This window comes from Melospiza georgiana, chromosome 11 (assembly GCF_028018845.1).
Source record: "Melospiza georgiana isolate bMelGeo1 chromosome 11, bMelGeo1.pri, whole genome shotgun sequence".
NCBI lineage: Eukaryota > Metazoa > Chordata > Aves > Passeriformes > Passerellidae > Melospiza > Melospiza georgiana.
In genome coordinates this window covers 4,375,742-4,398,682 of record NC_080440.1, presented here as the reverse complement: position 1 = coordinate 4,398,682, position 22,941 = coordinate 4,375,742, and the positions used below count along the sequence as shown (strand labels likewise).

Below are 22,941 nucleotides of genomic sequence, written 5' to 3'. Positions count from 1 at the left end.
TTTTGGGTCTGGGAGGGACCTTGGTAGTTGCTGCACTCTGCTTGAAAGATGAGGTTCAGATGGACCAAAGTCCTTTTATCCTTGTAAGGTTGAGCCCATGGCAGAGGGGTGGGAACAAGATGGTCTTTTTAAGGTTCCTTCCATCTCAAAATATTCTGTACCTCTAAGTAGATCAGCAGCTCTTTTTTTACTTTTTAGGCTGAAAACAATCAAACCCATAATTCATAATTTTTCAGGGAAGCAGCTCCACTTGGTGTAGATTTAAAGGATATAATAAACCTCTTCTTGGATAAACACAAGCAGGTAGTAAATCCTAACAGGTTTCCTACCATCGTTTAGGATACCTTAGGCAAAACCTGGAGCACCAGTTTTTTACCTGGGATCTTTCTAACTCTCTCTTAATGCGGTGTTTCTGGAAAGTTCTTCATGGGGGGAAAAAAAGAAAAACAGCCAAAGAAATTAGAAGCTTGGAATGGCAGGTCTGTTGGTTTTGTGCTCTCATAAATTGCCTGCAAAGCACACGTGGCTGCTGAAGGGCTGTGCTGGGGGGAGAACTCCCCTGGCCCAGCAGCACCACATGTTCCTGCTTGTCCACGTGCAGCTGGACAGTGGATCGCATAACGCTGTCAGTGCCAGCTGCCCATCCCTGGGGGCTCCAGAACTGTAAATAGAGTGGGCCAAAAGCCTCCCAGAGGCACAGCACTACCTGTGGGAGCAGGAATGCCTGAGCCAGCTGCCCAAGCCTTGTAGTCAAGGCCACAAGACAGGTGGCCATGCCTGGCCCAGGGCTCTGGGCTTGTCCCAGGCTCATGCCTGGAGCCTGGATGTCTGGCAGGGTGGTTAAGGGGTCACTGGGGGTGGTTTGGGGGCTGAGGGGAGGCTGGGGAAGTGCTGTGCCCTGCAGACCTAAGGGCAGGCTCCTTGTAGGGTGCTCACCGTAACTGGGGCTCTCAAATGCCCTTGCTGGCATTGCGCTGAAAAATCATTCTGTGAGCAGAAGGGGCACGTGGTGTGTGCACAGCTAAGATTCTACTGTCATTTGATTAACACTGGTTATTAATTTAGTTCGTTTATATATCAACAGTTTAACTGAGAAAAGTCTGGACTGTATAATCAAGCTCTTGTACAATCCTTGCCCAGCTTTTCCAATACCTACACTCTGTGATGTTGTGCTCACCCTCCCCATGTGTGGTGTCCCATCCCACGGGGTGTCCTGAAGCTCCTGCCGTGCCTCCACCTTGTCCATCCTCCTCCCTGTCCCTGGGCAGCCCAGGCAATGCCTACCCAAGGGGATCCAGTAGGAAATGGGGGCATTACAGAGCCAGCAGGGATGGCTGGCTGTCGAGGTGTGACCTTGAGAGACCACCCCTGCAAGGTTCAGCAGCAGGAGAACATGAGGGAGAAATTTTGGGCAGGCAGGATGAGAGTCAAGGGAAGATTAGGTTAGATGTGGCCCAAATGATACTGCCTAGGCATGTGCACCATTTGTTTTCCCAGAGCTGATGAAGATGCACATTTGTAGTCCAATCATCCATTGCTCAGTGCTCTGCCAAGTTCTTGTTTTATGAAAATGTACAGAGATAAAAAAACCCAACTTGGGAAAACTATGGCATTGTACATATAAATCTGTTTTATTCTGTGTGAAATTTAACTGTAATGATCTTAATGATTTATGTAAAGTGAAATATTGGGTTTTCCTTTTTCTTTCTCTTTTAGCCCTGGTCTCACACAGGCATATTAATGATTATTTGTCAAAGTCACACTGTTTGCTTACAAGGTACGAAGGCTTTTTAGACACTATAATGACAGCTTTTGATTCACTTGATAATATTTAGAATAAGCCATAAAAGCCAATCTCTGAACGAACAGACCGCTTTTATTGGCTTTTAGTGCTATTACTGCTATCATAAGTGGTAAATTGGCCTAATGCAAGTAATACTGCTGTGTCATACTGTAAAAACCACTGCTGAGATTTTATATTTTACTTATTTTTCTTGAAAAAATTTCAAGGCATGGGGATTGTACTATCCTTCTACAAGTATTGGTGATTCCCTCCAAGGCAGAGCTGGGGAAGCTTCCACTGCTGTTTGGAATTTCTTTGCTCAGTGGTTACCATTTCTGATGGAACAGGGCTGATCATAAACTTGGGGACCAAGAGTGTGAAGTGAATATCTTCCTGAAGCTCATGGGCTACTTATTTATTTAAATCATAAATAAACAAGGAAAAGAAAAAAAGGTTGCTTAGCTGGAAGCTGAATTGGATATAGTTCAAATACTTTATGCTAGATTTTATGTGCCTTGTTTTATAATAGCAATAGTTGTCTTTTTAAATAGTTAGCACTTAAAATATCTGCTGACAATAAATTTGGTCACCACGTCATCTAGCCAGAATGAATACCAGGTGCCATAATTGCTTTTTCCTATGATTGTCTTGGCTTTCTTCCCCTAATCTCATCATCTCTTATATTGTTTTACCCACTCCTGGAGTAAGCATGGACTTCAGAGCTTCAAAATAAACCTACGACTTCTTTTTCTTTCAATAAGGAAATTTGGTTTTTTAGTATTTATAGATGAGGGAAACTGTTGAGAAAGTGAAACTGAAGAGACTTGAATTGACTTTTGAGTTTTCATTCTTTTATCTTCCCTCTTCTTCCTCTTTGCTCATGAGCTTTCATAGTAGATATATTTCAGTGATTCTTGTTTGAAGGGGGAAAGTGTAGTGGATTTTAAATTTAGTTAGAACTTGAATATTCTGAAGGCAAATAAAACTTCATCATGGTACACTGTGCGGTTATTAAAAAACTAGTGACAGGGAAGTCTGAGTAATAATCAACAACTTAACTTGGATGCATGTTTGAATAATTATTCATATTCAATATGCTGTAGGAACAGGAAGAATCATATTCCAATTTAAATTCTGGCATCCAAGCATTTGTGGATACATGAAAGCACTTTGGCACAAGTTTTAGTTGCCATGGGCATGTAGCTAAACACAATTTTTGGTGCTAGAAGGGTTTAACTTCTGTTTAAGACAACTATATTTACAAAGATCGCAAAGCAGAAAGTTCTCTAAATCTGATGTCTGAGTTTTCTTCAGTTGGAAGGTACTGATTTGACCTGTACCTTACTCTGAAGAACTCAAGTGGTTCTATTTACCCAAAGTCTACACTTTCTTTGAGTTGCAGGTGCAGTGATATAAGCAGAGAGTGTTCCTAGTTGCATCTCTGCTGCAGCACCATCTCCTTCCATTTGAAGCTGCTTGCAGACATATTTATATATAATTTTTATAGCAAGAAGAACATAATCTGTCAGTAATCAGTTCTCTCATGTCTCAACAATATCATGGCAATGCTCGTTTTTCTGCAGAGCACTGCAGTGAGTGGTGCATCTACTTCTCTGTATCTGGAGCCCACTGATGTATTCAGGGAGAAGTTTTTCTTCCTGGGCGTATTTCTGTGCTGTGTGTATTCATTTATATGTGAGAGAAGACAACATTATCATGTTTAACTGCTGCAATCATAAGCGCATTAAGTAGACAGATAATAAACAATCCATCTGAATTTATGATTAAGTTAATTGTGTCTGTGTTTTTCTAATGTGTTTATTCAGATTAAAGACTGAAATTAGAATGAGACTATATAATCAAGAGACCCTAAGAGACTGTTTGACTCCTATAAAATAAAAATTAATTTAGTTTAGGAGGGTAACAAAGATCTCTGCAACACTGAAATATCACTTAGGGGGCTAAGAGGCCTTGTGCAATTCTCTTCAAAGAGATGAATCTCAGGAGTAGTAGGAGTTATTAAGGAGTTCAGCTGACACTGGGGGCTTCAGCACCTCATTTTTGTGTTTGCCTTTCTGTCCAGCAAGCAGCAGACTCCCTGGTTCAACCTTCTGCACAGTGCTTCCAGAGGGTCAGGCACCTGGGGCTCAAAAGGTGAGGGGATGGGGAGGAAACAAGGAATTAAAGTTGGATTGGGTGTTGAATCTCAAAGATTTTCCACTTTTTACTGATAGCTGAATACTTTCCCTGACAGAATTAGAGCCACTCCTTGACTCAGGTGTCCTTCCCTCTGTCTCTGGAGCAATGAGCTTTAGGTGGTCAGTGCATTCAGAGACACTTGGGGATCCTCAAGCCCTGATATTGCACAGAGTGTCTGATATCTGGGGATGAGAGCCTTCTTCTGGAAGGTGTGAATCTGAGCACTCGTCTATGTTCGTGTGCCCTGAGCCCAGACCTGAAGTCCCAGATCTAATCACCAAGCTGTTCTGAGGAAGGGTTTGTGTCCAGGATTTTATTTCTGATCATTTAGAGCAGTCACTTTTAATGTCTCTTTCCATTTGCACATAGTTCTAAATACTCATTTAGAAATACTTGGAAAATAATTCTGTTGAATCTCAGCTAACAAGAAATATTTAAACTAATTTCACTTCTGATCGTTTTCTCTGTAATATCTTTCAAAAGCAGTAGACCACCAGCCTGCCCAATATTTAGCCCATCCACACAGCATTTTGTCTTGAGTACTTACAAGCAGTTGTATTTTAGAGAATGGTTGGAAATCTTCAGTCAGATGAGGGAAGGGCTATTTTTTTTCATAATCTAATTATATTTAATGTCAATATTTCGTTGAGCTGCTCCAACAATAAGGATTTTTCTACACCTCTGTATGACTGTGACTGTCAGTTTGGCTCCACATAGCCATGTGTAATCTCCCAGGCCTATAAAACACTTCCTGAGAACTGGCTGTAAATAATCTATGATTATTCTGCCTTCTAACTCAAATCAGGCCTGCATAGTTTTTGTTGTGATGGGCTTGCACTGTCTCAGATCTACCAGTCCAGTATGGCATTTGACCCTTTCCTCTATGAACCGAGGTGGTAAAATGAGCCCTGGCTTTGTTCCTCCTGCTGCAGTGATGCCCTGAGATGATTAGTGCTATCTATTCTTAACCATATTGGGACAAATCAGATTTTTTGCAAGCCAGTACAGCTCTGTTGCTTTAATGGAATTATTCATCTCTTTGACACTGACCCTTAGGCTAAGATTTTCCATGCACCAGTTTGCCATCTTAAATAGCAAGTGCTGTGGAGGCCCTTAAACATGTGGGCTCTGCTTTAATGTTTGAGATATGCAACAACTAAAGAGTGTCTTTAGTGTTATTTCATGTTTTGTTCTACTGACACAATAATGGGCAAAATTCTGAATATTTTGCCCAAGTACAGCAAAGAATAGAGTTGGTCTGGAACACTTCCAGTAGTGAATGCAGCAATACATTCAGGTATTCCCCAGCCCTGGCAGTTGAATGAAAGAAACTTTTCCTTTGTAGAACAAATTTACTTCAGGCAATCAAACCTAGATAAACATTTGTATATTTGTAAACATTCATATATTTTTATAATAGCTATCCAGGATATCCCCACAGAGGACCATGGCTTTAAACCTTTAAAACTTTAACACTATCACCCAGAGAAATACCCATGTCTTTACTGTACATCCAAAGTCCTACATCTTCAGGGATCTTCCAGCTCAAAGGTCAAGGACCCCTCCATTTATAATGTCATCATTAGGAGTGGTGAGCTGGGACCATTGCAGATTTCATATACTCCCTCTCCATTGGAAGAGTCTTTAAATCTGCTGTTTTACAACTTAAAGGAAGGGTTGTCTTTATTAATTCATTTGGTCATAGTCCTGAAGCTGACAAGGCATCTTCCAGGAATTTGAGCCCCCTGGGATCCTTGTCATCAGTTTTTAAATGTGCTCTTTTTTTGTGTGTGTGGTGTTCTTATCTGGAACCCGTCTGCTTGGATTAGAACATTCATCTGAGAAGCATTTGGCATTTTCTGTTACATGAAACTGAGAAGTCTTTCTTTGCTATCAGTCTTCTATAAAGCTTTTCAATGCAATGACTTAATTCAGGCTGAAAGAAGAGAGTGAAAAAAGCTTCTGGACCCAAGTCAGCAAAATTCAGGAAACAAGTGTCCAAGCTTGTATGTAAAATTGCGTTCAGTGACTTGTGAAATTTTAGGAAGAAATTCTAAAAATGTTGTTTGACTCCCTAAATGAAGGGATGCAAGTCAGATCAAAACACTCCGCTGAGAATAGTCTCAGCAAAAGTAAAAGCCTTGTACTTTTACTCCAGTCCTCCCAAACCAGGGATAAAACTGGAAGGTTGTAAAAACTGGGAAATTCCCTGGGTGTCTCCAGGACAATTCTCCTTCTGCAATACCAGTCTTGTGGCATTGTGTCCTTCCCACTTTATTAATGCTTATAAAAGTCTCTTCAAGCCCCTGGGTAAATGGGAGAGTAGTGTTCTTGCAAAATGACATTTTTGATGGCTGCCCTATAGAAAGGTTTTCCCCTTATCCCAGGACCAGGCTGTGGGAAGTTTTGGTGAATTCAGGAATAGTCTGCTCCTGTGTTGGGATGTACCAAAAAAAAAATGTGGCCCAGTCTCACCCAATGGGACTAATACCTAAAGGAATAAGGTATTATTGTAATAATGCCACTACAGCCCGATCTATGATATAAGTAAATCTCTCTTTTCATATGAAATGTAGTCCTTTTAAGGGGTGAAATATAATCCTGAACAGAGGCTCTATTTACCACTTAAGCCCTATTTTATGGTTTAAGTGCTGACCTTGCACTGACCCTCAGTACTGGGCTGAATTTCACCCTACAGCAAAAAATCTGCTGGCTGGAGCAGTGGATTAAAGAAATTGGGGCTAGACTTTTTACTATTTGCAAGACAATGAAAACAGGCTCATTTTAGACAAAAACGTTTCTGATTTATGAGAATTTTAGTGCAAAAAGGGGCTATTTTGGAGAAAGTCTTGAGATTAGACTTTCAGTTATATTTTTGGCAAGAGAGCAAGGAAGCCATTTCATTAACTTTTCACTGGAAGTTATATATGGAGGGCATTTGTGTACACAGCTGGGCAGCATAAAACAGGAGGGCTTTGTGTGAAAATATCCTGAAATGAAATTTCATTTCTGTGTGACTTGGATCTGCGTTCCTGGGCTGCCGTGGCCAGTTTGGGATGAAACCATGGGAGGGCAGTGTGAGGCCCTCAAACATTTTTTTTTTCCCCCCCTCGTGTTTGCAGTGGATGCAGAAATAGCGAACAGACCACTGTGGTCCCTGTGCAAAATCAGTGTCACCTTTTATAGCTTTGTGTCCGTCAGATAAGCTCCCGCCTGCTCCCACGTTCCCATCTGGCTGCAATCACCGAGTGATACCGAGAGATTTGTTTGCAAGGAGCTCCAAAAGCCACATGCTGAGGCTGGTGTGAATTTAGCTCTGCCTTGACCTCCCTCCTTTCCCAGCAGATGGCTGCTGATCTGGCCCTAAATCACTGCCATGGTGCAAGGAGCCACTGGCCTGTGGAGAAAGGCAGGGCTGTGGATGTGTTGGGTGAGGTGGGACCATCCCAGAGTCATTCCTGGAGTGCTGCTCATCCTTGAGTGCTGCCTTTCTAAAGGCAGGTTTTGTGTGGCTTCCAGAGTTTTACAGGACCCTCTAATGTTGCGTTAGTGGCCCAGAGATTCTTGTTTGGGGTGTGAAGATCTGCTTGTTGCTCATTGAATCACAGACTTATAGAATGGTTTGGGTTGGAAGGGACCTCTGAGGGGCCTCATGCTCCTGCCATGATCACGGACACATTTCACTATCCCAGATTGCTCCAAGCTCCGTAAAACCTGGCCTTGGACACTTCCAGGGAAGGGGCTGCCACAGCTGCTCTGGGCACACTGTGCCATAGCCTCACCACCCTCGCAGGGAAGAATTTCTTCCTAACATGTAATTTAAATCTGTTCTTTTTATTTTATTTTATTTTTAATTTTAAAAAACTTGCCACTTTTTCTGTCACTCTCTCTCCATGGAATCTTGTGAGGGCATGAAGCAGGTGGGGATGCAAGGCCTTGCAGAGGACATTTCTCAAATATTATCTTCAAGTTATATTGGCTGTTCTTTATTTATATGTGTCATATTCTAGGCATTTATGTTATTTTGTGCATGTCAGCGCAAAATGTGCATAAGTGGGGAAAGCACATGCACTGAGGATTCCTGCTCCAGTTTTCCATGGCAGATAGATAATTTTTGAAGTGCTTCTTTGCTAATGAACCCATGTTTCACTCTGCCCCGATGTTTTGTTGGCACTGACATGAGGATCTCTGTATCTCCATCCAAAACCAACTCCCATCACCAGCAGCTCCCCTTTTCCTCCCATGGGAGGAAGAAAGCACCAATAACTGTCTCCCCTCCTACACAAAATAGGAGTCATTGTCTGGTTTTGCTGCTATATCCCAGGCTTTCCTTGGGTTGGTTCACATCAGTGTTGAGGTCACAGCTGCCTTTTCTCCATGCTCATTCATACAGATTCTGCTTGATTTGCATGTGATGGTCTGATGCACACCCTCCAGATGCAGGGTTTCTCATCTGTTGTGTGATCTTTAGAAATAAATAGTCCTGAAGAATATTCCATACCATCAGAAAACATTTCTGGTGTTTTTTATTCCTTACCCTGAGACATCTTGGAATAGGACTCTAACATTTCACCATCTTTGTTCTCACTTTCATCCCTGGAAGTCTTTCCTGCTATCCACAACTAGACTTCAGTGCTAAATGCCTCAAGAGATAGAGATGTTTTGGGACTTTTTAAAGTCTAAGCTAACCAAGGAAACACATTTAACACTCTTCTCCCCTGTTTACATTCTGATTACTATTTAATTATGATTCTACATTCTGCAGGTACTGTAGAGGACCCTTCACCAATAAAAGGCTTGTAGTACAAGGAAAAAAGAAAAGGGAAGGATAAATTTGTCATTGTCCTATAAAAAAATATAGAACAAGGCCAAAATTATGATTTCCCAGACTGTGCTGACTTGTGCAACATTTTTGTCCCTGTGTCATCTTTAACTGCCATCAGTTTCCTGGTGCACCCCTGGCAGGGGTGTGAGGGCACATCAGTGGGTAAAAATGACTTATTTAGAGGCAGATCTGAACTGTTTGTACTCTTCCTGCTGATAAGATACAAGCCTGGATTCCCAGCCTACTGTTTTTCTGTAATACTTCTGACAAGGCTGGTTTGGTTTCTGTTTTGTTTTGGGAAAGTTCTCCCTCAGAACAAGGCTTTGATTTCTGCTCTTAGAGGGTTCATGACAGAAGTAAATTATCTTGTTCCAAGGAAAAGTAGAAGATAAATAACTGGCAGCCAGATCAAAATCCCTCTGCCCTGATTAAACAGTTTCTAATGCTGAAAGACAACAAAAATGTATAGATACCTTATTTTGCTGTTGACCCACTGTACAACCAGTCCATGAGCTTTTACTTTGCAAAGCATTAGGAAAAACTGAAGTCTAGGAAAGACAGTAAAACCACAGCCTAGTTGTTTATTTCTGATACTATGTGGTTCATGATTGTTTCTTTTAGAAGGAACAAATAATCAATACAAAACCATGAATAAAAATAACTTTTCTTTAACACTGGATGCTAAAAGAACATATAGTCTTCTTACTGTGCCTGATGGAAACAGTACAAGTCTGTTCTCCACAATTCTTTGTTTATTGGAATGCCTGAAATCTATACATGAGGTATTTTTAAAACATTTAAACATAGAAGTTAAGCTTCTGCTCCAGACAATTTGTTTCACCATATTCTAAAATCCCAGTGCATACCACAGAAGTGCTTGAAGCAAAGAAACAACAACAATTTTTTTTAAAAACAAACTTCAATTTAAGATAAAATAATTTCCATATTCTTATTTCAAGGAAAACTTGCTTTCCTCATGAGACACATTCAGTTATTGACTCAGCTGCTGTAAGAGATGTTCAAGGCCCAATTCTGCTTGGTGGCACTTTGGAAAGGAGAAGTGCCAATAGTCAACACTTGGCTCTTTCTGAGAGATTGTAGCTCTTCCAAGCACAGAACAATCAAAATGTTGCTAATGATACTGAAAATCTGCATAGGGGTCTCTGCATAGGAGCTGGAGGAATCAAAGCTTGTGAAGTGGCCTAGCTAAGTGAAATGAGCTCAGGTAGCATGCAGCTGTGAGGGACGCACCCGGCTCCTGGAGGAGCTCTGGACCAGAGGGTAAATCACAATATGGGACTCTGAGGGCCCTGCCATCACTCTTACCCTGTTCAGAGACATGGTAAAATCCTTTGGACTTTTATATTCCTTTGTAGAGTTGCAGATCTCTTGTGTTTTACTCTCTAGTGATGGAATAAATACTCAGTTCAGTTACATGTTTGCTGTTTGCTCACTCAGATTTATCCCTCTCTGGGACACTCAAGCTGCAAAGTTTCTGCTTGCTGAGTTGTTGTTGAAGTGAACTGACCCCTTGCAAGCAGAGGACTTTGGGTGTCCAACCAAGCCAAGTTTACAGGCTGGTCAGTGAGCCCTGCTCCAGTGGGAGCTTTTCATTCTGTGCAAATGCTGCAAAAGCATGGAAGACTGCAAGGCAGGGACATTAATTCAAGACTGCTTTGCTGCAAACACTTTTGCACCTAAAAAATCTAACGTACATCCAATGACATGAGCTTAAAATAGTGATGCACATCTTACAGGTGACATAACAGTGGCTATAAATGTGCCTTTTGCCCAACACTGCCATAGTTGGCATTTTCAAAATATGAGGTCACTTGTTGAGTCTTCCCAAAATGATATTTTTAGGATTAGAATGCAACTGTTCTCATTAAAAAGCATAATTTGTACCCAGCCATGGACATTTAAATTCTATCTTGTGCATCTTGAAAGCTTATTCTTGGAACTTCTATTTAATTCAAATCCTACTTGTCTGTAATGAATCCAATAAAGGGATTCTGCTATGACCAACAAATTTGCATGAAGATGTAATAAGCTGTGTTCTAACTTAGCAAATCAAATTTTTTCAGCAAGAAATATATCCTAAGAAGATTCCTTCTTTATGGGTAGAAACAATAAGGAAATCTTTGCCATTTTTTCTTTTTTTTCTTTTTTTTAAACAACTTAAAAATAGAATGTAGTATTTGAAATACTGTATTTGTTGCAAATTACCTACTTAACACCATTTCTTTTTCATCCTTTTAAACCTGAAAGGTCCCCATGCTTGGCTTTTATGACTTGTCTACATTTGAGGGTCTATGTTTCTGTGCATCCAAAGCGCTGACAACTGATATTATCTTATTCTAAAATAAGACACTGCCAAATCTGAAGATTCAGGCTTGATCTTTACTCATGGTTGAGAAAATAATTATTAATAATATTAATCCAATTCAGTAGCTGTTTTAGTTACTAAAAACTTTTCATCAAAAGTAAGATGATCATCCATACTTAGAGATCAGGTCAAATGAAACTTTCCCAGGTATGCAAGGACATTAGAAAAGGGAGCTTTCAGATTACTTTAAAATTTGATAATTTAGGCCTTTCTGTACCTAAAGAAATTGAATGTGCATATTGAGCAGAAGTCAAGCTATGGAATTTTTATGGTAGAAATTTCAGGCCCTATTCAAGCCTATAGGCTATGTTCTGCCTTTTTTTTTTTTTTTTAAGAAAAAGAGAAATGTCTGAACACAAACCAGTAACTAATAACTCAAAGTAACTTACCTTTTTTCAGCCAAGAAATATTTTGCTTTTCATGTTCAAAACTTTCAGCTGCTTTGATTTTTACCTTGTCTGTCTTGTCCTCTGACATCTGTGGGAGAGAAAAGAATTTGAGGGTGTCAAGTTCTCGTAAAGAAAGTTTGACAGAGAAAGATGTTCTCTGTTTAGGTTCCTGCCATAATAAATTGTGCATACTTACACAGACACTTTTTTCTCCTGCAGATTATTGATACTACATAATATCTGAGCCGTTGAATTTATGTTCTGTCCCTAAATGCTTTATCAATATTACATGGTTGCTGTTTGCAGAGGGATGCTTTTGTAATGTAACTATAAATTACATTATGAAATAAATTATAAACTCAAAGCATGGTGGTAATAGATAAACACATAACACACAGAATAGGTACAGTTAGGCTGGGGAGGAGGCATCCAGGCTGCCTGTTTGTTGTGGCTCAAAGTTGCTGTAAAGCCCGCTGTCAGAGAGCTATAATTATATGAATAGTAATAAATATTTATAAAGGCGACTTGAACAAAGTGTAACCCCCCAAAAATAAAACCTTTACTGCCACTTGCACCAATTTATTTGCTGCAGAATCCCGAACAAGTCCCGGTACCTGAGGGCATTACGTGCACAGCCCCTGCACTGTGCCTTGTGCTAGGAATAAGATTAGGCAGCCTGGGCTTCTCCTGACTGCAGGCAGTGGAAATAGAAGGCAGCAATCTCAAGCATTTCTGGTTTTACCTGTCTCTCCCACCCGGGCACAGAGCAGCAGGGTTCAGGCGCCGAGCGGAGCAGCCTTTGGCCGGATCCCTGGCTGGCTGTTGGTGTCCAGCATCCCCACACACAGCAAAGCGAAGGGACGAGCAGTGCACTGCCTGCCTGCCTGCCGTGTGGTGCCAGATTTGTCTGGCTGCCAGCATCAGCCAACTTACTGCTGAGGGTTTGGGGCTTTTTCTCTCTCTCTCCCCCCACCACCCTCGTTGTTGTTTGCATTCACTTCCAGAGCTGGGGAGGGAAGGAGGAGGGTAATGAGTGTCCCAGCAGTATTGGAGTGATTTAAAGAAAAATATCAGAAGCTTTTCAAATAGGAAAAAATTGGCTTGGAAATGTTATTACTGCAGTTCATAACCCAGTGAATCTGTGAGAGGAGGAAGAAAATAGAAAGGGAACCAGGAAATTAATAGCAACAAATCAGATAAATGTGCCACGGTTTGGGCTAAATGTAAGTTGAGATACTGAAGGATATAGAAATTAGACACTAAATATCTATTTACAGCTGTCACTTTGGCAGAGGAATGGTCTCAGCCCGTGGGGAGCTGAGTGTTGTGACCCTCCCAGCTCAGCCCTTCCCTCTGGTTCCATGGGGCTGAGTGGTCCCTGATGGGGACAGCACAAGGCTGGGTGGGCTTGGCCACAGGGACCACCAACAGGGGACCACCAACACAGGGACAGGGGACCACCTGGGTGGGCTTTGCCACACCTTGAAGGCACCACAAAGTTCAGTTTGTTAGTTGGTTTAGAAAATTCTCTTTCCACAGTTGCCAGCAATATTTCTCTACTGGTAGTAAGAGTAGGATGAAGCCTAAAGAGAACAAGTTTTTAGGGTGCTCAGGCATTTAATCTTTTCATATAGGACAAAAAAAGTCACTCTGCTTCCCAGAACTGAGTTTTGAAAGGGTTGTTTGTGGAGTACATGCAGAATTACTCATTTATCATAGTTTTTAAGTGATATTTACAAAATTTCAAGCAACATTTGTCACCAGATACTATAATCCAGGATTCCAGTGCTTAAGTGTGGCCAATAAATAATAACATATTCCCTTTGTTATGACAATTATCTTCCTCTATTCTACCATCACATGTCATTCTTGCTAGAAAAAAAATGTTTTCTTTCTTTTTTTTTTTAAATCTCCTGCGCCAACCTGAGATTCCTTTACCATCTTTAGCTAATTGTGAACTACATTCTAAGGGCCTACTTACCTCTCCAAATTGCAATGATTAGTCTTGCATGGTTTGAAAACCTATTTTAAACAGGGTACTTCAAAACAATTGCCACCATGGTGGGGGAAAACTCTAGGGGTAGTGTTTTAAGATCTTTATTCCATTCTCCTTGGACGCAGCTTTGGGAATTATGTATTTTCAATTGCAGTTGCTCATTCTCCCAGAAACACCTATTCTCCCATGTTGTTTCATCTGCAATGTTTTAAATTTACCAGTGATGCTGGTTCTTCTGCTGGATTTTCCAGGCTGTGGAGCTCTTGGTGGATCCTAATAAAATAATCTGGACTCCACACAGAGCAGTTTGAACCTCTCTGATTGTAGCTTGGATCTAGCGCTACTCTGCATTTCAGAAGCCACAGTTTAAAATGAAGATATGGGTGGTTTCCAAACCAAACTAGAGTGAAAGCTCCCTGGTTCATCTGGCACATCCTCGCTGATTTTCTGGAGGTTTTAACAAAATCCTAATGCCTCTCCCAAAGAAAGTAAAACAGATGAGGAGAAAGCCCTTGTAAAACCACAGACCTGAAAACTGCTGTGGCTTGAGATAACAGCCCCTGAAGTCTTGTCCTTCAGGGGTTTTGCCACTTAAATTCTCTTTGAAGGCAGCAGGAGCCAGGACTGAGCCTGGACTGAGCCTCCAGAACGTGAGCAGCCAGTGGTGCTTGAAGACAGCTGAATGTATCCCCCAAACCTTGACAAATACCAATTTATCAACACCAAGCCAACACAGACAACACTTTCCATCGGGTTTTATCCATTTTTATTTGAGCATTAACCAAGGTAATGCAGATTTGTGCTCTGAGATGTTCTCTTCACCTGCTGCCCTGAGATGCCCTGCGGGACCCCCAAGTGTTGGTAGCTTGCAAACCTGCAGAAGATACTGAACATGAAATAACCCACCAGTCAGCTAGGAAAACATTAAATAACTTTCTTACTCTTTGTACTCTCCATTACTGATATTCAATTAATTGTCCTGATGTTTTTCAGTCCAGGAATATTAAATGTAACCTTTCATGATCTTGATCAGCTCCAGTTTTCTACTGAGACATGTTCCTGTGCGCTATTTTTTGCTTCATTTAATTAAGTTATTTTGGATAAATGCATCAATATTTCTGTTTCCTAATCAATCTTAAAGTAGTTAGAGGAAAGGCAACCTTGCCATACATCCTCAGTAATGCCAGGTTTTGCAAAGGAGGAAAAAAACATTATGAGAGAAGGTTATTAAAATATTGAGTAAACTTGTTTCTGTTAAAGCTGTAATTGAATTTTTAAAGCCCTGGCCGATTTTAAACACCGAACTTTAGTTTATGGTTTGATAATTCATTTCACTTTCATTTTTATAGGTTTTATTTTATAGCTACTAAATATCTATGGGCCATCCCATGTTCATTTTCCTTCCTGGTTGTGAAATAGGGTATTTAAATGGAGGATTAAAAATAAAAATCGTAATGCCAAAATAGATGTGGTATCAGTTTCCAGATAAATGTACTGTATCAAGTGCTTGTTGAGATTCAAGAGTATATTTTTCTGGTCTGCTCAGTTGGGTCTGCAGTCAAGTCTTTGAGGAGTTGGAGAATAGGAAACTTTAGTTGGTTGTAATATCCATCAAAACAGAAGAAAAATCTCATTGTTGGTCCTAGCAAACATCAAAACTGTTAAAGTTAAGATCAGGGGTCCAGTGCTGGATCCTGTCCTGAGTACAAGGGAGGATGTATGGCCATAGTGAGGAGAGTTTTTGGTTACATCTATGAGTACAGCATTTAAAATATTAAATTTCATTACCTGAAATTACTTTTTAGTGGAGAATATGAACTGTGTGCCTAAAAGTTGAATTTTCCAGAGTGAATTTTACACAGCTCAGCATTAAATTAAGCAGTTACTTCTTTCTTGCACAATCCAGGTAAAATATAGCCACTTGTCCACTGGCAAGTGGCGCTCTGTAGCTTTGGAATACCCCACACTGCAGTAAATGTGGTTTATTAAAAAAAAAGGTATGATGAAACTATGTCTTTGCTCCCTTTTGCACCCTGGGGTGATCATTTCCAATAATAAAGTGAGTATAATGTGATGTGCCCTGTCAAAGTTAAGGAATCTCTTCTTGATCACGCATCTGTAGGTAGAATATTAAGTTGTGGGAACACGATATACAGCCAAATTATCCTGGTGATTTAATGTAAAATGCATGGTTTTTTAGCCGAACCATCATGTCCTGTGAGTGCTTCAAATGCAAAACAGGCTGTTTGGAGAGCCCACCTCAAACTGGCACTGACAAATGATCTATATGCTGCAGAGACCCAGAGCAGTACAAAGATAAGATTTTCCTCCTCATCACTCTGCCTTGTAGACACTCCAGGTAATTTCTCAGTAATTCTGTGTCCTGCAAGAGGAGACACAGGGCTTTATTTCACTTTTTCACTCGGTGCCACTGCAGGTCAGTGAAAGTCTGGCAATGAGTTCAGGCTGGAGGATGGAATAAAACCTTGGAAAGAGTTGCAAAGGCAGGTTAGTATAGAGGTCACTCATAACATGGAGAAAGCCCAAACAAGTGAAATTAAGAATGGTCCATATTTCCACTGAGCAGTAAAGAAAAGAAAGAGACTGCACATGTTTAATTGTCCAGGAGGGCAGGAAGGCTCCTTGGTGTCTGTGTGAAAAAGTGACAACTGGGACACTGCTGGGAAAAGAGGATGAAGCTCCAGTGTGAAATAAATGTGAGGATGAGTGTGGTTTTAGGATGGGGAAGGCAGAGAGACCCAGGCTCTAGCCCTGGAGCCATGACCTGCCATCCTAGCATCCATCAACAGGAGACTTCTGGAAAAATAATTGAAAGCTTCTGGGGCATCACAGCAAAAATTGGGACAGACTTCTTATGATGAGATGGAAAATAAGCAGAACAATTGCTGCTGTATAAGTGAGACAGGAATGTGACAATCTCAGGGAGGTGTAGCCTTTGGCAGGTGGGTGCAACCAACAGTAGCTACAGAACTTTTAGGGGAATGTACAGCTGAAACATGAACTTAATGTCTTCATGGAAACAATTCTTTACTGCTGTTTAGGAGCTGGATATCTTGGATTATTGCCACACCAGTAGCTGAATATTTTTACAATCATATCCTTGTTCAGTTGAAGGCAGGATTGTCCTGCCAATGCTCAGACAAGCTGTCCTTGAAGTCCTGTGAAGACACTCAGCCACATGCCCTTTCCAGGCAGTCCAATGCTTTTCAATCCTGGTAACAAATACATAAACTTCTCATACTGTCTATCCTAACTCTTACTTCACTGTATATTTAACCCTTGACTCTTATCCTTTCTGAAATGCTCGTGCAAAACTGAGTTTCCTATCTACTTGCAACAATCCTTACAGCAGATGAAGGAATCTCATCACATATTCCCTCAGTTTTTACCAATACTTATAATTAGATCTTATTCTTTAACCTGTTATCATGACTTTTGCTGGTGCCACCTTTCCAGAAGTGGTGATGTTCCTCCTAAGGCCTTGCCCACATGGGACAGAGCAGTGAGGTTATTGGTATATTTAACAAGCTTTCTACCTGTTTGTGCATCCCAGAGTGATGTTTGATTTTCACGACAGCCTGAAATTGTTGACTTCTGTTTGGTTTATAATCCATGCTGTTCCCTAGATTGTGTTCTGCAGCACAGCAATGTAACCAGCTGTTTTCTTTTTTAATACTGTTTTCACCTACCTAAGCATAGGATTGTACAGCAGTGCTTTCAGAATGCCACCCTAATCTTCTTCACATTGTTTTCCTGGTTTGTGAAAGTCATTTTGAACTCTCATCCTGTCCTCTAACATGCTTGTTAGCCCACCTTTTTGTGGTCCCACCATCACCTGGTGGACATTTGCAGAATTTCTGTGGAAATCCCTTGCCTCTGCAATATAGGGGCTTGGAGTGGGTCAGAATTGAAGCTCTGTGCTTCCCAAACTACACATGTGCCTCCACAGTTCATTCCCTTTCGGGAATCCATGAATATTTTTAATTTCTGACTCTTTATGATCTGCTAAACCGCAGAGCCATCTTCTTGAGCATCAGTATGACCCATGTGGGGACGCAGAGAAAAATCCCTCTTGTCTTCAGCAAGTGAAGACACTGACTGAGAGCACTGACAGACAGATCACACTGTCTTTAACATTATTTGTGAGCCAGGTAGGCACAAGAGTGATTTGTTACATCTTCCATCAAATGTAAAAAGCTGGTGGCAAGTATTTTCTAATGAAGAGGAACCTGAGCACTTACGGACTCCTTTGTTGACTGGCAAAGCTTGACAGCAGCTCCCTAAACAGCACTATCCCAGAAAAGATGTCAGTGAAATCACTGTGCTTTTTAAACAGAGAGAAAACTGACTTGAGTGTTTTCCCCTCATGCTTTTAAATAAGCTGCTTCCCAACAGTGGTTGAAATGTGGTCGCTTCTCGGAGGTGCTGAGTGGAGCTGAGAAGGAGGGGTTTTGTCTCAATTACTCTTGCAAGAAAAAGACAAAATTAGATCTCTACATTATTTCAGGAAGGTGTCAAAGGAATTTGTAGTTGCCTTGAAGTCAGCACTATTATTTCTTAGCTAACCACTACGGAAATGAGATTTTTGCATTTTTGCTGGGTTTGTTTGGCTTGTTTAAATACTGATCAGGTCAGGATCAACAGTAACAACAAATCAGAAACTTGGCGAACTCTTAGGTAGGCTCTCACTGGGATGTAAGAAACCTCAGGTGAAACTCCTGCATGATTGTTTCCTTCCAGCTGGAGGGGAAGGAGAGATTAAGATTAAGGAGAGATTAATCTCTCTGGCAGGAGAGATTAAGAGATTGTCCTAAAGGAGAGAATAGGTTGGTGGTCAAGGGGGTTACCTGGAATCTTTCTTGCTAATGCTTCTATGAGATTCTTTGTAAGATCTGTGATTTGGACTAATGAAAAGTTGGCCTGGAAGTGTTAAATTCTGGCTGGATGGGGTTCTGAGCAACCTGGTCTCCAGAAATTTGTCCCTGGGCATGGAAGAGGGGTTGGAACCTGATGATCTTTAAGATTCCTTCTGATCCAAACCATCCTATGATTTTATGGAATGGTGAAAATCGTGAAGTCTCAAAGTTTTGTTTAAGAGGAAATGTGTTTCCTCCCTGAGCACATGCAACTGCAACTGAAGAAAACGTGAGCTCCAGGAGTTCAGAACCCTGAAAATAAGGCCTGATGTCTAAATGAAATTGAACTTCAAAAAGAAAAGTAGTTTTCTGGCCCTTTTGGAGCCAAAACAAAGACATATTTATTCTATTTGATCAGCTATTCACAAATTATGTCTTTGTATCTTTAAAATAACTACAAACCAAATTTAAAACTGGAAGCTCTCATCTTTGATGTTATCTGCAGATAAGATAAAGCTTTGAAGCACTAACAGAAGCTAATTGGAACAGAATACCAATACAACCAAAAATTAATAGAAAACACAAGAACTGTTTGGAGCACTGTCATTCTAAACTGGGACCATTTCTTTTCAAATCCCAGAGGATTTCAGGAATAAAGTGCAATCCTATGGACTGTAGTTGAAAGGGGAGAATTGTCTGATTCTATGTACCATGATACTTCAAACACAATCATTACATTAGTTATTTGTTGTATTGTATTGTATTTGTGTATTGTATTTTTAAGTATCAAAATCTTTTTGATATGTAGCAGGCTGAAATGAGGTGGAGGAAGGTAGGCCACAGGTGAAATAGTATCAAATTCATGTTTGCATTTGAATAGGGTCTTTTTTCTGCTGTTTTGTTTTGAGGATGACATTACTTTTCATCCTGAACTTGAAAACAATTTGTTAAAGTTGTTGCAGGTTTGGTTGGCTTCTGGTGCGAGAAACCATGGAAGGGCAGAGCAAAGTGGAAATGTGTTTTATTTTGGGGAACAACTTGCCTGGCTATGAGCTCAGGCAGCCCTTGGATTGGATTTAGTGCTGCTTTGCCCTGTTGACAACCTCAGACCCTAAACTGGGATGAGGTAGAGAAATGAGATGTGTATGTTTGTATCCTCACTCCCTGCAGTGTAAGCAGGCCATGTGCTCTCTAGACTTGTCCAAGAAACCCCCTCGGTAGTAAAAGGAAATTATTCCTGTTGCCTAGCCAAATACTCTGATATTAAGCAATTCCAGAGCTGAGGTTGCTCAGGCAACCTTATTTCTACTCCCTCATTCATTAACATAGGAGGTGATCATATGATTGAAGCTGCTAATTTTTATTTCATGCTGTATCTTGGGTTCAAACAAGGACTCGTGCAAGACAACTTGTCCTGCCATGCAAAGTCTGAGGACAGGGTCAGAGTTTTTCAAATACTCCACCTGCTTTGCTGAGAGTGTGAGGAGGAAGCAGGAGGCCTGTGCCCATTCTGAAAAAATCTGTCAAGTGTGAATAAAATCTCAGGAGAACTGTGCTTCTGTGAGGTCCTGGCATGGAGACCCTCTGCCTTCGTGGGCAGCACTTCACCCTCTGCTCTCTCACCCAAGGGTGGCACAGGTACCCCAACCTCTGTATCCAGACTTCTCTGAGCTGTGGTTCTCATATTAGGCAGCATCTTTCTGTCCAGACTGGTACCCATGGACTTTGGGGACCAGGCAGCTCTTTATCTCTTGTAAAGCACCACCTATCCTTGCTAAAACTGCAATTGAAAATACTGTTGATGTCACTGCCTGCAGTGTTTCAAACCACCCACTATGGCTGTTCTATTTTCACAACTGGTTTACTACCAGGAGTCATTAGCCCTTAGCTAAACCAACAGTGACTCTATTTTCAAATATTACCTGGGTGGTAAAACATAGGATTTATATATTTTTGCAAAGATCTCCTTCTGCTCTGCAATTTGCATGACAAGCAACCTAACACCTATTCAGCTATGCTTAGTCCTCATCTTGAAAGCAGAAGATGTGTCTTCTCTGTAGAAGTGAGAAGTTGGACAGTATCAGCAGCATTTGTTTTAATGCCTACTGCTTTTCCTTCTAGAGAACTTGGAATTTTGCAATCCTGTTAAGTGCTTGTATTCTCCAATAAATATTCTGAGCTGTTGCTGTATTTCAGTTGTTAGGTTTCTCAGGGGGAAAAGGCAGTAAAGAAAGAAAATGAATAAATAAACAGTTCAAAGCCTTGAGTGTCCAAAAATATTGCAGTATCTTGATTTGAATAATCGAAAATTGCGACACTCTATTTGGGTACATTTCATCACATTGAAAGCTTTGCATGCAAATCCAAAGCCTGCTATTCTCTCTAAATCCTTGGAATATTTTCATTGCCAATCTTTTTCTATTTTGTTGGTTCAAAAAAAAAAAAAAAAAAAAAAAGGAAGAAAAAAGCAAAAGAGCAAGGCTACTTTTTATTTACAAATAAAGTTAACTTGTATTTAATGCAAAAAAAATGACCCACCAAATCGAACAAATCGAATAGGAGGATTGTATTCCCACATGTTTGCAATTACTAAAACCCCCTCGATTTTCTTCCTTTATTTAACTGCAGAAGCACAAGAGATTCCTACATAGGATGCAGATCTGTTTCAGAATATGTTAAGCTGTATTTCTGTTAGTCTTAGCTGGAAATTCTGGAAATCTAAGTCAAAACAGCAACAAGACCCCTGCTCCAATACTTTACTGTGAAGCTGGATTTAGAAAGGACTTAATGCCATCATCCCAAATGAGAGCATTTTAGTGGACTTTTGTTTCTACTTAAATTCCAGAGAAAAGCCATGGATCAGCTTAGTCTGAGCTCTCTCGACATTTGAGTTTGCCAGGAGGGTTTGTTCAAATTACATCTTTGGTCCAGATCTGCTTCTTTCCATGTCTGATCACATGGAAAAAAAGCAAGGAAACTACCACGGAGGAATTTGAAGAATGAGGGGAAGAGGCTCATTCCTAGCACCTAGCCAGGCTTTGGGTATTAACACAAACTTCTCTCCATAGTCCCCTCTGCCTCATCCTTTCTCTCACACCCCTTTTCCTTTAGCTTGTGCCATGATATAAAACCCTGCTGACCCAAAGCGCTCTGAAGAACCAGGGAGCACTTCTGAACGTCCTCAGCTGTGCCCAAATCCAGGGAAAAGGGCCCAAAAGTCACTGGTTGGAGGGGGCAGTGGCACAGTGGAGCCTGACCCATCCCTCAGAGATGGAATGAGTGACACGAGTACATCAGGGTGGGGAGCTCCAAAGGCTCTCATTGCCTGGCCCAGCTTGTTTGACAGTGCTTAATTTTTAACATGTGGAAATTTCTGAAATATGCGTCTTGAAATATCTGCTTAGCTTGCCTAGAAAGCTTTAATAATTGATGGAAATTCAGACTTGAGGTATAGTAATGATTTATATGGGGAGCTGTCTTTACACAATCCGCTCTCAAAGCTTTCTAGAGTATTACTCTTAGTGTCTAATTAACTTCCGAAGAGTGATACTGCTCCTTTCACTACACTGATTGATCAAGGGCTTAACTGCAAGTCATACTGTCCAAGTGATTCCCCAGTGTCTTCTCAGCTCTTATGAGCTCTTGCTGAGGAATAGAAGTGTCTTGGACACCAAGGACTACTCTCAAGTTTTCAGAGACTACATCTTTTACGTCAGGCTGCTCCTGTTGCTGTTTAGCCCCTGGAGCCATTGCATAGAAATTTCTAGTCCTTAGATATGGCTTTGAGTGATGTGATCTAAACATTTTTCTTCTCCACGGTAGCAGTTCTTCATAGCATATCTTCTGGAGCATGTTCCTTTCACTGTTTCGAGACTTGTGATGATAAAGATTACACTAAAAAACACTAAAAATTCAAGTAACTAATAATGATTTAGAGCTAAGATGAGGTAGTGCAAGTCCCACCTACCAGCTAAGGACCTTGAAAAGACAGAGTCACTCCCTTATTTAACCATTTGCACGCTGAGGGATCTGTGTAAATCACCTACAGGGACCTTAGGATGATCACAATTAGTACAATGTATATTTTCAGCGGTTAAGCATTTAATTTGTTTAAATTAAAAGTCTATGAGAATGAAAAGGAAAGCTGACAGGACAGTGAACAGGGAAGGTCTTATGAATTTCAGGGTCTGTTCTTCTGTCAGTAAATTTGCTGTCCCAGGTAATACAATCCCTTAGAGATCCATGGATATGGGAAACACAAAGTGCAGACAGCTCTTTGAGTCTCTTTTTAAGAAAAGATCAGGTCCTTCTGCAGAATAATTTTTAGGGTCACCAGAGGATGGTGGGGGAAAATGCACATTTTCTCAGTAGTTAATTATCTGTTTATGGCATTTTTGTCCTACTACTTCCCTGTTCCTTGCTCATGATCTCAATGAATATCTCAGTTCTTGGCACAAGTTGCCTTGTTTCCCACAACCAATGTGTT

General features: G+C 40.8%; 1 protein-coding gene across 1 annotated transcript in view; it reads right to left on the bottom strand.

The window, feature by feature from the left end:
• Nucleotides 1-12,532, bottom strand: part of MDFIC2 (MyoD family inhibitor domain containing 2) — a 42,335-nt gene extending 29,803 nt beyond the window's left edge. The window contains exons 1-2 of the mRNA XM_058032075.1: nucleotides 12,325-12,532; nucleotides 11,583-11,670 (exon numbers count right to left, since the gene is read on the bottom strand). Coding sequence (XP_057888058.1) covers nucleotides 11,583-11,670 — 88 coding nt within the window. The 5' untranslated portion in view covers nucleotides 12,325-12,532. The remainder of the gene's footprint in view (nucleotides 1-11,582; nucleotides 11,671-12,324) is intronic.
• Between the last annotated feature and the right edge of the window lie 10,409 nt (nucleotides 12,533-22,941).